Source organism: Protobothrops mucrosquamatus, unplaced genomic scaffold, assembly GCF_001527695.2.
Source record: "Protobothrops mucrosquamatus isolate PMUCROS unplaced genomic scaffold, P.Mucros_1.0 scaffold835, whole genome shotgun sequence".
Taxonomy (NCBI): Eukaryota; Metazoa; Chordata; class Lepidosauria; order Squamata; family Viperidae; genus Protobothrops; species Protobothrops mucrosquamatus.
The window spans coordinates 338,970-356,062 of NW_015387091.1; the positions used below are offsets into that span (position 1 = coordinate 338,970).

The window sequence follows — 17,093 nt, forward strand, 5'->3', positions numbered from 1 at the left end:
CTCTTCCTTTGTTCCCAGCTGTCTTCAAGGTTATTTGCAATTCGAACTTCCGGTTGGATCGCGGCGCCGATGGCAGCTTCCCCTCGAGGCTGCCTGCCCCGAGGACACGTTAGAGCCGCAGGAACAGCTGTTCCGCGGCTCAATCCCCCTCCCCGGGCAAAGGGGAGGGGGTGAGCTTCCCCGATAGGGGTAGAGCTCCTTAGCCTTCGCATTTTTCCAGCTGTGAGGGCTGGGTGAGCTCCCCCAGAGTCGGGGACTTCTCCGTGCTTCGGGCTCCTTCGTTCAATAGAACGAAGCCAGACGCGCATCTAATCTCTGCTGCTTTAGGAAATTAATGACTGTGAGTACATCTATCATGCAGACAGAGCCTAACAGGATTTTTTGAAAACTGTTTGAAATGGGACTTTAACTCTGGAATCTTCTTTGTATTTATTCTAATTTGAAGAAGAAGGAATATGGCTGCGGAAGGGCGTTTCTTTTCGTTTGATTGAAACTTATGAGACTTTCGTTTTTTGGAAATACATGAGACTTTTACTTTTTGGAAACTTTCTCTTGGATTATTTTATTGTAATAGATTTAGCTACTTTGGATTGTTTGCGCAAGTACTCCTCCTCCATTGTTGTTTGAGGTTCTTATAAGACTGTTAGATTTTTTTCTTTTAAGATTTTTATAAGATTTTTTGAAAGAGAAAAGTAAAATGGCCTCTAAACGTGTGGGATTTTTTGTTTCTCAGAAAAGTACGATCTCTTCTGCAGCTGTTTTAACATCACAGCAACCAAAACTTGATATGCCTCCGCCTTCCCCCTTAACTTCAGCATTTATATTGAAAGAGATACAGGATGTATTGAAAGACACTGTAAGACAGATTAGAACGGATATGGAGAAACTTACTGATAAGAAATGTGAAGAGAAAAATGCAGAGATGAGAAAAGATTTATTGTCTGCCTTTCAAGGCTTAGCATGTCATGAAGAATGTGTTGATGGATGGGACGAGGAAGTAGAGGAATATGTTGAAAGTTTGGAATTTGAACTGGAAATGGAGGAAAAAGTGGACTTAATTCAAAATGAGGTCGTTATGTCACAATATAGAGAATTGGAACATGCTTCGATAATAAGAGAAAATCCTCGAGAGAAATCGGAGGAAGAGGATGCAGCAGATTTGGTTATGGTTCTGAATTGTCAGCCCGAAGATATTATGAGAGAAATGGAAAAAAATTATAGAATTAATTTACGGGTTGCAAGACAGAAAAACCTTTCAAGAGATGTTGTTATCTACTTTTCTAGAAAATCAATTCGTAATGGAATCATTCAGCTTTTTTATAAGCAGAAAATACCACTTAAAGTATTTAGAAGAAGAAAAGATTCTGCCCTTTTGTCCGACAAGGTACCAGGAAGGAAGGAACTTATGAAGATTAAGTGGTTGAAGGAGTTATACTATTATCAAGTGCGACAAAATCACAAGATCAAGATGAAACTAAGTAACAAGTTAGAGGCGATTAGAAAACTTAGAGAATGACCCGTGCAGCTTATAGATGCAAGAAAGAGAGTACTTAAAAATGTGGACGTATGAACTGAGATATTAATTTTGGAAATAAGAATTTTTTTATTTTTTTTTTAATCTAACTGCAAGAAGAATGAATAAGGCTGTGAAAGGATGTTTTTTTTTTCTTTTCTCTTCTTTGATTGATTTTGTTTAGGGAGCAATTTATTATGTTGATAATAGAGTAGATTATGAATTTTAGACTATTATTGTTGTTTATAACAGTTTACTTATTATTATTTTTAATTGTTAGTATGATTTTATTATTAGTGTGTTTAATAACTGGATATGGGTCTAAAAGAGTGGGTGTTTTTTTTTAGTGAAGTCCAGAATGTTATTGTTGTTTAAATGATAAAGAGAGTACTTAAAAATCTGGACGTATGAATTAAGATATTAATTTTGGAAATAAGAATTTTTTATTTTTTTTTTGCTTTTTAATCTAACTGCAAGAAGAATGAATAAGGTTATGGAAGGATGTTTTTTTTTTTCCCCTTCTTTGATTGATTTTGTTTAGGGAGCAATTTATTAATAACAGAGTAGATTATGAATTTTAGACCATTATTGTTGTTTAAATGTTATAACAGTTTACTTATTATTATTTTTAATTGTTAGTATGATGTTATTATTAGTGTGTTTATTAATTGGATATGGGTCTAAAAGAGTGGGTTGTTTTTTTTTAAGTGAAGTCCAGAATGTTATTGTTGCTTAAATGATTTAGTTTTATTTTTTATTTCTTAATATGATATTATTATTGTGTTTAATTGAATCTTAATTTAATTTTAGAGTACTTATTTTTAATTTTAACTATTAATATATTATTATTATCGTGTTTATTAATTATATATCTGTTGAAAAGAGAGTTAAAGGAGGTTACAGATTTGTTATTTTAACAGTTTTCAGATAGAGTTAAAGGAGATTATAGATTTATTATTTTTATAGTTGTTTAAAATTATTTAGAGTATGATTATTTTATTACTATTCCTGTGATTGGCTCTGGAAAGTGGGGGGGGGAGGGAGGGGGGCGGAAGGGTGGGTTTGAGGGAGGGATTTATATTGTAAAATGTTATAAAATTTTCAATAAATAAAAAAAAAGGTTATTTGCAATTCAAAGGAACAACTTTTTCTTTGTTTCTGGGCATTCTGCCAATTTCTGAGTCCTTATTGTTAGTGTTCTATTTTCTGATTCTCCACTAGATGTCAGCAGTTATTTCTTTTTTCAGTTTTTCTTTCAATCAAAAAGTTATTTTTGTTATATATTTTTATAATTCCATCAGAATTTTTTAGGGTATAATCTTGACAGTTTTTTAGTTCCTAGATTTGTTCAGACTGAAATATTTTAAATCAATTTTTAGTATATCTCTTTCCACCTTTTATGTTAATTTGCCGCTTCCGTCTGTAAGGGAATGGGGATATAGTCCCCTCCCTTCACTTCTGGAGGTTTTCTTGCTTTGGGGATCTTTTCAAGGATTTAAATAGTAGATAGAAGAAAGAAGATCAGTACTCTCACCAAATTCCAAGCACGCTGTTCACCGATGTTTAGGCTAGTGCTCTGGGACTTCGGCTGCAAGCAGCTTGGGTTAGACGCAGATGTCACACTAGCCTTTCTCCTGTCGGGTTCGGAGGGCTTTCCCTGGATCAAACGAAGCAATTGCCATCGCTTCGTGATCGATGGGGCACCCCTCTTTCACAGTCACCTCTCCGGGGCAACTTTGGACCCATCTAGGGTCCCCCAAGCAGGAAAAAACTAGACGTGGGGAGCGGAGGACCGCTCTCGCGCGGCCATGCGCTGCAGACGCAAAAATTGAAAGTCCTGTGTAAAACATCTTTATCAGTATCATTCTTGTATCCTGCCAATTTTAAATCCATATCCAAAGAAATGAGATTTTTGTTTATATCTTCTTCTACCTCTTTTTAAGCTCTTACTGTATCAGACAATCTAAAGAGAAAGTTTTGTGTACTGTGCCAAATATTTATTTATAACATTTTTGATCATTTCATTTTTTTACATTTTTAAATATCCTTGAATTCTTCCAAAGTTAAAAGACTTTTCTCTATCCTGAATTAGTAGGTCTTCTTTAATTATAATGTTTAGTTCTTTCTGGTTTGCTGTGGTAATCAGTCTTCAAGGTTTCTTCCTATATTTTGCTCTAATCCATTTTCCCAGAGAAAAATTTCTCATACATAAATTCAAAGTCTTCATATATTTTAATAGGGTTTTAAACAAGCCACAAGAATTATTCTTATAATTATTTCACAATCTTATTTCTAGTCAATCTGACCTCTTAATCTATTTAAAAACTTTCTAAAACCAATGTCCTAATAACCCTGTTGCTTTTTTCCAAATAAAAAAAAAAGTTCCTAAAATTACATGAAACTTCTTTCAGAGGATTGAAAAAAAATCACTCAATGTAATAAAACTTGTTTTCTGAAACCCAGCCTCCCTTTGGAAAGCTCCATATGTGGCTTGGGCAAAGCTGATTCTTCCAGCTTCCAAAGCTCTAAAAGGCCGCTCATTTGTAAACATCTTTATGAAGCACTATGGGTGATCCCAATTCCTCGCCTTAGTCTATAGTGTTCAGGCAGCCAACTCATTCAGCAGTTCCTCTTTTCACCATAGTTATTGGTGAAAAGCCGATAAGCCAGAGCCATCTACAGTTTGCCATGCTTCCCAGGAAATATCTCATACCTTTTTCCCAATTAAAGAACCACTTTTTTTCTTTGTATGTCAGCTATCAAAATGAAGCAACAACAGCATTAAGTGTAAAGATATCTAACTTCAGCCGTAATGTTCTGTTACTGCATCTCTTACCTTTATATGGTCTTATGTATCTAATGCTAACCCAGCCCCTTGAAGGATCATCCTCAAAAAACTGTACATGGATACGCGATGCTCTTCCTCTCCCCCTAAAAAGGGATCCTTCGGTTGGGTGTGCATACACAAGGCATGGCCACCATGGGTAGCCTTCAAGTTTGGCCCAAACTAAATCACCCGGTGAAAAGTCACTGAAGTCACTGCAAAAAAGGAGAAAAATAAGTGTAAATTTAACATTGGCTTGCAACTCTTTAAAGCATTTGAATGTTTTTTTCTAGGATTGCGTAGCTGCTCTCTGCCAATGCTACATGATTCTGTGAAATTACGTGGCTCCGTTAAAGATTTGTAGACAAATGTGCCTTTGCACATTCCAAAGCATCTTTCAGAATTGTATCTATGCAATATCTGTAAATAAAAACATTAAATGACTTTATTTTTGTTAGTTAAGGATTAGGGATTGGAATTTACAGGTCCTATTTTTGATAAATGTGACTATGTTTTCTTAAAATCATTAAACTAGAATGATAGTTTCTAGTTTAGAAACTAAAGTATAATAATCTTCCAGATAGCCTGAAATTTTCTAAGATTATGACTCCAAATGAAACAATTCTGTTAAGTCCTCAGCATTCATATCGTAGGAGTAAAGATCCCTCTTAATTATTTTTCACATCTGGTTTTTGCTTCTTTCTATCCTTATTTTTCTCCCAATGTAGCTTTTTGCATTTAGTGCAAGGTCATGCTAATATACCCCAAAACAACATTCACCTTTTTAGGAGTTGCATCATGCTGCTGGCACATGTTCAACTTTTTATGTAGTAGAACACCCAGCTCCTGCCAAGCTAGGCCTCTTTATCTTATATTCATTTCATTTTTCCTAACCAGTTGTCAAAGACTACATTGTTTCCTTTAAATTTTATTTCAGCTAACTACTCAAGTCTGCCTAGATCTTTTTGAATTTCCTTTCTCTTCTAAAGTGTTTGCCACTTCTCCTAGTTTGTACTGTATTATATGTAAGTTTGGTAATTATCCCCTCAGTCTCATTATCCACTTAATTAATAAAAATGTTGAATAGCATTTTGCTCTGTGGTACTCCATAATAAAGGGATTTATGAGTATTCTCTGGGTGTGATCATTTAGGCCAGTGTTTCTCAACCTTGACAATTTTAAGGCATGTGGACTTCAACTCCCAGAATTCCACAGCCAGCAATGCTGGCTGTGGAATTCTGGGAGTTGAAGTCCACATGCCTTAAAATTGTCAAGGTTGAGAAACACTGATTTAGGCAATTATGAATCAATCTAACAGTTTTATCATACAGCACAGACTTTATCAACAGATCAGAATAAAGATTTATCAAGCCTTACTGAAATATAGTGAAGCCCTGGTACTTTAATTTCAGCTTATAAAAGAGCTCCAGTCAGAGCTACACCACAAGTGTAACTCCACAGTGAATTAGTGTTAAACCAAAGCTTACCAGCAGAAGCCAATAATGTAACCACACAAAGCAGGGGAAAGGGTCCAGGTGAACAAAGTTTATTATTAGCATACTAAAACACTATCCCTAAATAATTAGAGGAGTAATATAGAGATCATACTAAGATTATGGGATGGAACATGCTACATGCAGTAAGCAGACCCAGGAAATTGCAAATAATCCATGAATGAAATTGTAATCTTATGCTTCCTTGTGAAAACAGTATAAAAGCCTAATGTAAGTCTCATTCAGAGCCCCCTTTTTTTGCTGAAATGTCAACAGAAGTGCCCCTTCGCTTCTGCACAGAAATAAAGTGTTTGAATTTCACTTTCCTTGACTCTTGTGAATAATTGGCCCATCGTGCCAGATAAACGAACTCAGCGTTGGCACTTAGTCATCAATAGAAATATCTAATATGTCAAAAGTGAATTTTTTATATTCAATAAAAACAATTTTATTATGCTAACATGTTTCACTTTGCCTTTTGGGGTATACTTAAGAAGCAGGTAGAAACTGTGGTTGGAGGGGCTTGTACAGATTGAAAAGGGTATTGGAAGAATATCTGAAAGACAGTGAAGAAGATGTACTGAAGCTAGTATATCATGCATATAAAGCAAGAATTGAGAAGACAGCAAAGCTTTACTTGGAACAACTTACATCCTGTAATGATACCTTTAACACCATCAAACAATACCTGCTTATCCCAAGTTCACTGGATAGGTGGATGAAAATGCCAAATCCAGTCTAAACACCTGGCTGCCTGTACAACCAACCATAAAAATGCCAAATCCAATCTGAACATTTAGCTGATTGTGCAATGAACCATAGCAGCAGCAGCAGTAGTAGTAGTAGTAGTAGTAAATGTAGCAACAGATATATGGCCTCTAGAGCAGTGTTTCTCAACCTTGACAATTTTAAGGCATGTGGACTTCAACTCCCAGAATTCCACAGCCAGCAATGCCTTAAAATTGTCAAGGTTGAGAAACACTGCTCTAGAGTCAATTTTTTAATTAACTTTCAGCCAATTTCACTGTATACATGAATAATAAAGGGTTTATTATTATTATTTAACTTGTATAATCTCACTATCTAAATCACGCATCTAAATCACGCAACGTCACGTGACATCGCATGACGTATCGGGACTTTTCCCCCATTACCGGCAATGGGGTGAGCACGGTTTCAGCGTGATGCATCCGGCCCATGGGCCGGCAGTTTCACGTGCCTGATTTAAATTATATGCTATAAAAGCAAAAATAAAATACAAACTACCCTTTTCTCCAAAAACATATAACTGATGTCAACATAGTATACCTTTCATAGTACCTAAATATTCATACAAGCCATTAATCCTATCATTCTAGAAATACAAAATCCATTTTTGCTCTCTATTTTCCTCTTCTCTAACTTTCTCAGATAGCAACCCTGTACTTGGTTGTAACTAAAAATATTCAGTTACCCAATGGTGAAGTTGTGTGCTCTCACACTGGTAACCATTCAAAACAGACAATAAAAATGCTAAGAAGGAAACAAAAACATCAGAATATATTCTTTCCACAGCCTAAAACAGTGGTTCTCAACCTTTTTAATGCCGCGACCCCCAACTGGTCATAAGTCGAGGACAAAACCGGTCGTAAGTCGAGGACTACCCAACCAGTCGTAAGTCAAGGACTACCCAACCAGTTGTAAGTCGAGGACTTTCCCTGCCCGGGAGCGCCGTGCATGCGTGGTTCCGCCCCCTGCGCCGGCCGAGGCATAGCTGGCAAGCGGCAGAGATGGAGCAGGCCGACCACCAGCTGGCCCAGCTCAAGGGAGGTAAGGCACCCACCGGAAAAGGGGAAAAAAATGGCGGACAGCCTTGCTTGGCGACCCCCGTGAAATGGTCGATCGACCCCAAATGGGGTCCCAACCCATAGGTTGAGAACCGCTGGCCTAAACCTAGATGAGCAGCGATTGATGCCCAACAATCAAGCAGAAAACGATACCTTAAACAAAGAACTACCAAGGACAAAATCACAATCCCCACTGATATTGGCAAAACAAGCTAATTTATATAAACAGGGAGCAAACCCCATACTCACTCTCCTAATTAGTTGGGTAATGAAATGTCTGCAAACAACCAACCTCAGAGAATACCAAGGATTCCAGAGCTTCATATTAATTGTGAGAGAGATTTGTGTGCATTTTTATTTTCAGTGATTATTAATAATAAACAGATCAAACCAGGTAAACTTTTAGAAAATGCTTTTAATAAATAAGGTCTCTCTGAAATTTAATTTGTGGATTTGTTTTATTTTATAATTTATATTAATTTATAATTTTTCACAGAATCTATTTAACTTGAAAAGTTGAAGAAAAATAAATACAATAAAGTCTATGTACTGTATCAAATGGCCTTAGTTGCACTACTGATAGTAATGAGATACAAAAGCCCAGGGTGTTTTTGTGCAGAAAAATTCTTGCACAAGAAAGAATGAAGCTGAAAGAGCATCTGATGTCTCTCAGTTACCAATCAATCAATCAATCAATCCTGAAGCATCCAATGAAGTTGCTGATCAGGAGACAAAAAAGAATTCCTACACAATTGGAGAGCTTTTAGTAAATTCATGTGTACTAGAAATGCTTGAGCATTCTTCTGTGGACTTGAACATTATTTTATGATGTAATATACTAAAACAGTTTATATTTTATAGCTTATATTTCTTTTAACAGTTTGGAGCAGTATCATCAGTATGCAGTTCAGTATGCAACCAGGTGAAACTTCAGACACTTATCAATGAAGCCAACTCCTGTTTTATTTATTATATACAAGCTGTTGTCATCAAAAAAATAACTCCTATTTTCAAAGTTCCTTCTGAAAACTATGACCATTAACATTTTAGAAACTATTTTTTAAAAATGGGGGCAGGGGGGACACCATCTGACTAGCTAGAACACAGAAAAAAGTACCAAAGGAGATAAAATAGTAAAATAAACAAGCAATTATGGAAATAAGGTCAGCAAAGTGCAAAGTAAATCCCAAAGAGTAAAGGACCTCCAACTCCTTGACATGCACTGCAATGCTCCTTAGAAAAAGTGTCATAGCCAGGAAGGAACCAAGAAGCCTTCATATTGAAATATGAATAAATAAGTTTAATTTTAACTTGCCTATCTTTTAAATGTCATTATATTGCTATTGATTTGATACTTGTATTTCAATCATACATCATAGATTTTAAAATACAGGTAGTCCTCGATTTACAACAGTTCATTTAATGACCGTTCAAAGTTACAACGGCACTGAAAAAAGTGACACAACCATTTTTCACACTTACAAGCACTGCAGCATCCCCATGGTCATGTGATCAAAATTCAGATGCTTGGTAACTGACTCGTGACAGTTTCATTGTTGCAGGATCATGTAAATACATTTTGTAATCTTCTGAGAAGCAAAGTTAATGGGGAAGCCAGATTCACTTAACAACCATGTTACTAACTTAACAACTACTATTATTCACTTAACAACTGTGGCAAGAAAATGAGGCAAAACTCACTTAACAAAAGTCTCACTTAGCAACATAAATTTTGGGCTCAATTGTGGTCGTAAGTTGAGGACTACCTGTAATTCCTTTATGTTGTAAGAAGCATGAGAACATCATGTGCATAAAATGAGAGCCTCAAGGAAGAAAAAAAAAACTATCTATCTCTAAACAGTAAGAAAAATAAACTGCTTAAGCATGCATTCCTATGCTAATAATAGTATTAAAACAGATGGCTTTCCCTTTTTTTGTTTATTCTGCTGCTGAACCTAAAATAATAGGAAATCTTACTAGAAGATGTAAGGCAGACATGTCAAACTCACGATGTCACGTGATGTCACGCAACATATCGGGATGGTTTTGCCATTGCCAGCAATGGGGTGGGCGCGGCTTCCGGATGACGTCCGGCTAGGCCGGCAGTTTGACACCTCTGATGTAAGCTATAAAACATATTGCCTTCTTATCTGAGTTCCTCTCCATAGGCTGGGTTGAGCTCAATAGCACTTTTCCAATTAACCATTTTCTTTTAGAGTGTCAGGGTGCTGCCTCTTTTCCCTAATAGTCAGACAAAGATTATCACCAAATCAATTGAGACACTTAGCAGGGAGATTGCCAGTGCGAAAGCCTAAGTGGGACATTCCAAAGTAAATGATCTGGTAGTCACAGTATGCACCTACAGCAAAAGGTGATTAGCTGAACTCCAACACAGAATTACTATGTGAATGAAAAAGAAAGTAAGCATGGGGGAGTTTTGGATGGGGTGTGGGAGGTACCTCTTATCTGCAGCTGCTCTTCTTGCTAGGCTCTCATTGATACTTAACTTGCAGCTATCTGGAGGCATCTCTTCCTTGCTTGAAGGCATCATGGTAGTACAGATAGTGTTCGACTTACAACAATTGCACCCAAAATGTCTGTTGCTAAGCAAAACATTTAAGTGAATTTTGACCCACTTTACAACCTTTCTTGCCACAGTTAAGTGAATCACTGCAGTTGTTAACACATTTGTTAAGTGAATCTGGTTTCCTCATTGACTTTGCTTATAAGAAGGTTGCAAAAGTTGATTGCATGACCGCAGGACACTGGAACCGTCATAAATATGAGTCAGCTGCTAATTTTGATCATGTGACCATGGGGATGCTGAAATGGTCATAAGTGTGAAAAATTGTCATAAGTCACTTTTTTCAATATTGTTGTAACTTTGAATGGTCACTAAATGAACTAAGTCGAGGGACTACCTATATAATAGCTTGGTCCTATGTGGGAATGGATAGGTAAAGCATACTGCTTACCTAGGAGAAAATTATTCAGTGTGATTTATGTCTAGGACCAGCATAGCATTGCATTTTATTTCATTGTCCATTCTTTATTCATTTCTGTGGCAGAAATAAAGGAATCAATTTTTTGTGTGCCACTGATTATTTCAAATGCTTCAAATCACAGTTGCAGAGGACAAGCTTGCTGTCAGAACCCTGTCTTTCTATGGGAATGGGGCTTCTTGTTCTTTTTTGGGTTCTGCCATTCTTCTGGGGAGAGCGGGAAGCTTGGGGTAGCTAGTGTATTTCCTTTGCTTTGTTCCTTGCTCTATCCTCTTTCATGTTTCTTTCTCGGGGTGAGAATGGAATGTGCCTCCGGCCATCTGCCTTATCTCCAGGCATGGAAGAAGAGGCTCGGAGACCTTTGGAAGCAGCACCGTATCACTCTATTACCACATTTTCACACCTGTGGACTGGCCCATTTGAACCATCCGGATGGACAGTTGGCGTGGGGTTTTCATTTGACTCTTTTGACATTGATTCCTGTGGGAAATCCTCAGATCCTGCCTTCTACTTCTACGGACACCTTCCAATAAAAGTTCCTTTTGAAATGATGTTCATTTCAAGATTTCTGCTTTCTTGGGAAGCTTAATTGAGGCAGGTCTTTACACTTGCAATTAAGAATGAATGAATATCCATATCACATTCCTTATATATGGTTTACATAGAGTGGCCAGAGATTTGAAGCAACTATCCTGATGTAGATGATTTCAAATAGGAAAAAAAATGTTCATTAAAATTCCACTCCAAGTACAAAAGTTCAACAAAATTGTTCCCATCTTTGCTCTCGCTCACTAAACTATCAGGACACGTTGGGGGACTTGGCTGGATACAGCCACGTATTATTTCACTAATTATGCTTCCTTGCAGCAGACAATTAAATAATTTGACTGTTGCGCATTTTCCTCCATCAAGATTGTGCAAGATTCCTTCTCTGAAACTTTGGCTAGAAATTTAGGAGATACAGGACCTAACTACAGTGGATTAACAAGAGCAATCACCTGCCTTGAAACTGTAGAAATGGAATTTAGTGATGCACTGAACATTGTAAAGTGATTTAAGGCAAGCACAGGGGAAAGTGGCTGAAAAAAATAGTGATAAACTGCAGAGAGTACTGCAATCTAATATGGATTATTCAACATTTTGCAAAATAAGTTAACATTCTAAAGGGGCTCGAAGCAAAATTTGAAGACTTCAAGCCAGAATTTTCTCTATATGTCTGCTTTTTTCAAATTTGTTGCTATAACCCAGGGATGTCAAACTGTCGCCCCACGGGCCGGATGCGTCATGTCAAAACCGCACCCACCCCATTGCCGGCAATGGAAAAAAAGTCACGATACGTCACGACATATCACGTGACGTTGCAAGTTTGACACCCCTGCTATAACCTCTTGTGATGTCAAAGTTTCTCCTGATACAACAACATACTAATGGACATTAGGAGTTTTGAGTTTGTAATCTCAAGATGCACATGGTCATCCAATGCAATTCTGCTGTTAATGAAAACTAATCCAGTTTACTCTCAAAATGTTCATTTGATTCCTTCAATACCAGCATGTCTACAATGGAAGTGAAGTAGAAGAATAAACCTTTTAATTTGTGTGAGTGGATGTAAACAGAGATTTTTAAAAATTGGGTGTTAATTTCATAAAAACTGTACTCACATGTTTTAAAAGTCATATTTTTGGTTGAATTGGTCATATTTAAACGATTTTCAGATCATAAATCCTTACATATTTCTAACAATTCAGGTCATAGAAATCTTTGCCCTAATCATGACAATACCTTTATTTACTCTTTTCCCCTACTACATCCCACATTAGATTTGCATAGGTCTCCCGCACCCCCCCCCCCAGGTCTATTAACTTCTTACACAGCAAGCCCAAAGTATGTGAGATTCTATTTCTGATCATCATAAGCAGTTCATTCAGAATTAACTGGTTTTTTTTTTACAGAGTCCATGTTACTCTGTAAACCCCTCCAGATGCGTAATTTTTAGAATTTATTCAAATTATCTTAATATCCAATCATGCAGTCATATTTTTGGCAACAAAATTATTTTGTAAGAGAGTAAAATATGTAAAATTGTTTAAATTTTTAAAATCTGCATTACAGGAAGTCTATTTTAAAAAGGCTGATTTTTAGCCACCTAGAACAGATCTTTCTATGTTTTGCCTCTTCAACAAAGCCACTTAAATATTTAAGAAAAAGAGGCAGATACCCCTTCACTGATTAAAGTAGTAAAGTATAACAAACTATCAAACAAATACTGAAGCTGTCCAGAAATAGAACTGCCAATACTTGTTGGTGACTAGAGAGTGAATTCCTAGAGATGATATTTCCATGTAAAGAGCAAGGAAGGATTGAGAAAGAACCAGATTACTATCCTCCGTATCTAGTTTCTCTAGTCTTTAGATAAATAGGAAACTCAAGGCCTAAGTTTCTGGAATCATTTATTTATAACAGGTCATATCTTTGAATATCTTGAATTATTGTTCTGAAACTTAGGTAATCGACCAAATGACTAAAAAACAGCATCTTGCCTTTGAATACAAAGAAATTTTTGTTGGGACACAAACTATAAAGTACAAAAGGATATAATTCTGCTCTCCAAATATATATATATATATATACATGAAGAAGCCTCTAGGGGCACCACTGTCATTGATCTGGATGGAAACTTACCAACACCAGGGGCAACCATGGCACCAGATGACCCTTTTATGGACAGATCAACAGCCCACAACTGGATACTCAACAGATACCACTCAAGATATTTCACCCCAAAACCACAATTGATTACTGACAAATCCACACCACAGGGGTCGCTGTTTTTCCAACCCAACAATAAATATAACCAAATGTGGATCAATTCCAATGATGACAACATTATCCACTGGGGTCTGGGATTCAGTGTATATGTACCTGAGAGCACTGTGTTGCAAGAACCTGTACAATACAGCTGGTTAGTTAAACTCACATACTATGTTCAATTCAGAGAGTTTATTTTTCCATGTACTTGTACTTAACAATTAATTGGAAATAAAGTTGGAACTTTATCAGACATGCCTTCTCCTTTTCTCATTATTTTGTATGAAGTGATTCTTCTAATATTATATATATTAATATTATCTTGAGTTTGATATGGCCAAATATGGCCGACAGGGTGCACCAAACTCAAGATAATTCTTCTCCCCTGTCTCATAGCTGACAAAGTGAGAAAGAGCCTGTGGCCTAGAGGTTAATACATCTGCCTAACATGCAGACAGCCCAGGTTCGAATCTCAGAAGGGTATGTCTGGTTGAAAAGAACTAAAAAGTTTGAAATGGCTATTCCAGTTCTCCCTTAATTCTTTGTTAGCAATCCAAATTTTGATGTATGTATGTATGTATGTATGTATGTATGTATGTATGTATGTAGGTATGTCTTTGGTTATTCGGGTTTTCTCCCGAATAACCAAATATATATATATATTCTAAAAAAAGAGAACAGATTTTTTCATTTCATAGCAAATAGCTTTCAAATAACATTCAATGAATTCTAAACCTCCCATTCCTGTTAACTCAATGCTAGGCAGATTATGACTTGAAAAACATTAATCAGGCAAATTATACTACAATCATGCAACATATTTGGCAGTGGTTTCTACTGCTTCTGCCTAGAGCTGAGTGACTTCCCTGAAGTTATCCAACTAGTTTGTTCTTAAACTAGAACTCATATACTCATAACTTACCTGATTTCTAGTCCATTGCCTATAAGCACAACATCAAATTGGCTCTTAGGCTAGATCACTTTATATTACACTTTTCCATTAAACTTACTTTAAAAACTTACATGACTTTTTTAAAAAAATAGTAAACTGTACAGTACCACTTATCTCAAAAGCTACATTGACACTTGTCCCAGAGATGTTTTTTCAAGAGGCAACTGGACTTCGTTTTTCTTTGAAGACATTTCGCTTCTCATCCAAGAAGCTTCTTCAACTCTTAAAAAAAACACCTTTGGGACAACAATGACTGGATGACTGGGAACCTCCATAGACATTTAGCTATACATTGACACTTGTTTTATTACCATGGTCTACCTTTTATTCTAATGAAATGCACACACAATCGATGTGCACCCAAATAACGCCAGGTCAACCCATTCGTTCATTGCTGAATTGCAAGTTTGTCCTCTGCAGGTGTGATGTGAAGCAATTTCTACTGTATTCAAGGGGGGCGGCAAGAATTTGATTCCTTGATTTCTGCCACAGAAATGAAGAACGGACAACGAAATAAAATGCGATACTGGGCCTAGACAAATCTCACTGAATAATTCTCCCCTTAGATAAGCAGTGCGCTTTACCTGCCCATTCCGGGCCAAGCTATATTACCACGATGCCCTCCAGCAACGAAGAAATGGCTCTTGCAAGTTAAGTGTCAACGAGGGCCTAGCAAGAGCAGCTGCCGATAAGAGGCCCCTCCCCCGCCCCAAAACTCCATTGTGCGCTCCCTTGAGACGGAAGCTGCTTAAGGCCTAGGTGAGAAAGCCCGGGAAAAGAAGCGGGCCTCGCAGAAGGCCTCGGCTGCTTTTCTCCTGGCGCTGGATCGCGGCTCACCAATCCGCCGGCAGAGGTGGCGTCCTGCCCTGGCTGCTACTAGAGGCACTGGTCGAAACCTGGGGACGGCCCTCGGCGTCGCTTGTGGGGCTGCCGCTGCCGCCGTCATCATTCTTCTCCGCAGGCTTTGAGAAAAACGTTAGGAGGCTGCTCTGGCGGGACATGGCGGCGGCGGCTGGCGAAAACGAGGCGCCGCAGCCAAGAAGACGAGGCGAGCGGTTTTACGCCTCCCCTCCTCCGTCACGCTGGCTGAGCAACGCGCGAAATCTGCGACCCCGCCCAGTCAGCTCCGAGGGACCGTCCCAGCGCAGTTCCGGGCTAAGAAAGAACCCGCCTTTTGCCCTACTTGGAGGCTCAGTGTCGTGGCTGCAGCCCGAGCGGGAAACCCTCCCAGTGACGGTTTCTGTAGCTGTGCGGGAATGGAAGGACTCTTTTAGAAGCCGAGAGCCGAGAAGAATGAGTCCTTCCGGGTTAGGAATAATTAGCTTAATCGGGAGTACTGTTCTCTAATATGTCTTCTCGTTGGATTGGTCTACGATTCTCATAATCTGCCTTTCCGCCTGCCTGGGCAAGAACGGCGAGCGTTGTAAGGCATTTCACCCAGTAGCAGGAAAACAGTGCAACGGCAAAATGCATTTCGGACCGTTATTACCGCAGGAATGAAACAGTATAGCGCAGGGGTAGGCAACCTCGGCTCTTTTATGACTCGTGGACTTCAACTCCCAGAATTCCCGAGTCAGCTATGCTGACTCGGGAATTCTGGGAGTTGAAGTCCACGAGTCATAAAAGAGCCGAGGTTGCCTACCCCTGGTATAGGGGTTCTTTCTTCAAGCAGCGACGTGGGAAAGGAGCTCCTCTGGTGCCAGTCTCTGGTCTTTTTATAGTGGTTTTGAAGACAGTTTATTGCCTCCACACAAAAAGGCTGCCGTCAACAGAAAGGAATCGAGAGTAATAATAATAATAATAATAATAATAATAATAATAATAATAATAATAATAATAATAATAATAATAATAATAATAATAATAATAATAATAATAATAAAGTTGGAAGGGACCTTGGAGGTCACACCAACATTCGCATTGATAACATTTGAATGTTGTAAGGGATAAGAAGATCAGAAATTGTTTAATCTTATGAAGAAAATTAATCCTAATGGCATAGTTGAAGCTTAAGCATAGTTGTAAAATGGAGTTACTTCAGCTTTTAGAAATGCAAGATTGTTGTTTAGCTCTCAGACACATAGCTTGTTGTTAGGAAGTCAGCCATAACCGCAAGAAGAGGAAATACAAAAATAAAGATAGAAGAGTAGAAAAAGTAAGTCATGGTTAACACAATAGGTATAGAGGCAGGGGTCTTTTTCCTGGGAAGGGAAAAAGAAATGTATTCTGTTTAGGCACTTCGGATTAGCTGATCGGGCTGAGCAGATGGGCTGTTGAGTGCAATAAGGGTGGGGGGAACCAGCTTCGTGAGAGGGTTTAAATCAGACATGTCAAACTTGTGACGTTGTGTAACATATCGGAGCTTTTCCCCATTGCCGACAGTGGGGTGGGCGTGGTTTCCCAGTGACGTGTCCGGCTCACGGGCCAGCAGTTTGACACCCCTGGTTTAAATATATGCTTTTTAAAATTGTGGGTGTAGCTTTTTCTCCTGCGTGAAATAAGTCCACCAGATTTTGTAAAAGCTTTATCCAAATAAAACTGTTCTTGGAAATCCTAGACCAGGGGTAGGCAACTTCGGCTCTTTTATGACTCATGGACTTCAACTCCCAGAATTCCTGAGTCAGCTATGCTGACTCAGGAATTCTGGGAGTTGAAGTCCATGAGTCATAAAAGAG

At 38.0% G+C, this 17,093-nt stretch overlaps 1 protein-coding gene across 1 annotated transcript in view; it reads right to left on the reverse strand.

Moving 5' to 3' along the window:
• MSH6 (mutS homolog 6) overlaps nucleotides 1-15,487 on the reverse strand; it is a 34,955-nt gene extending 19,468 nt beyond the window's left edge. The window contains exons 1-2 of the mRNA XM_015818974.1: nucleotides 15,256-15,487; nucleotides 4,350-4,552 (exon numbers count right to left, since the gene is read on the reverse strand). Of these exons, the coding sequence (XP_015674460.1) occupies nucleotides 4,350-4,552; nucleotides 15,256-15,419 (367 nt within the window). The 5' untranslated portion in view covers nucleotides 15,420-15,487. The remainder of the gene's footprint in view (nucleotides 1-4,349; nucleotides 4,553-15,255) is intronic.
• Nucleotides 15,488-17,093: the final 1,606 nt, after the last annotated feature.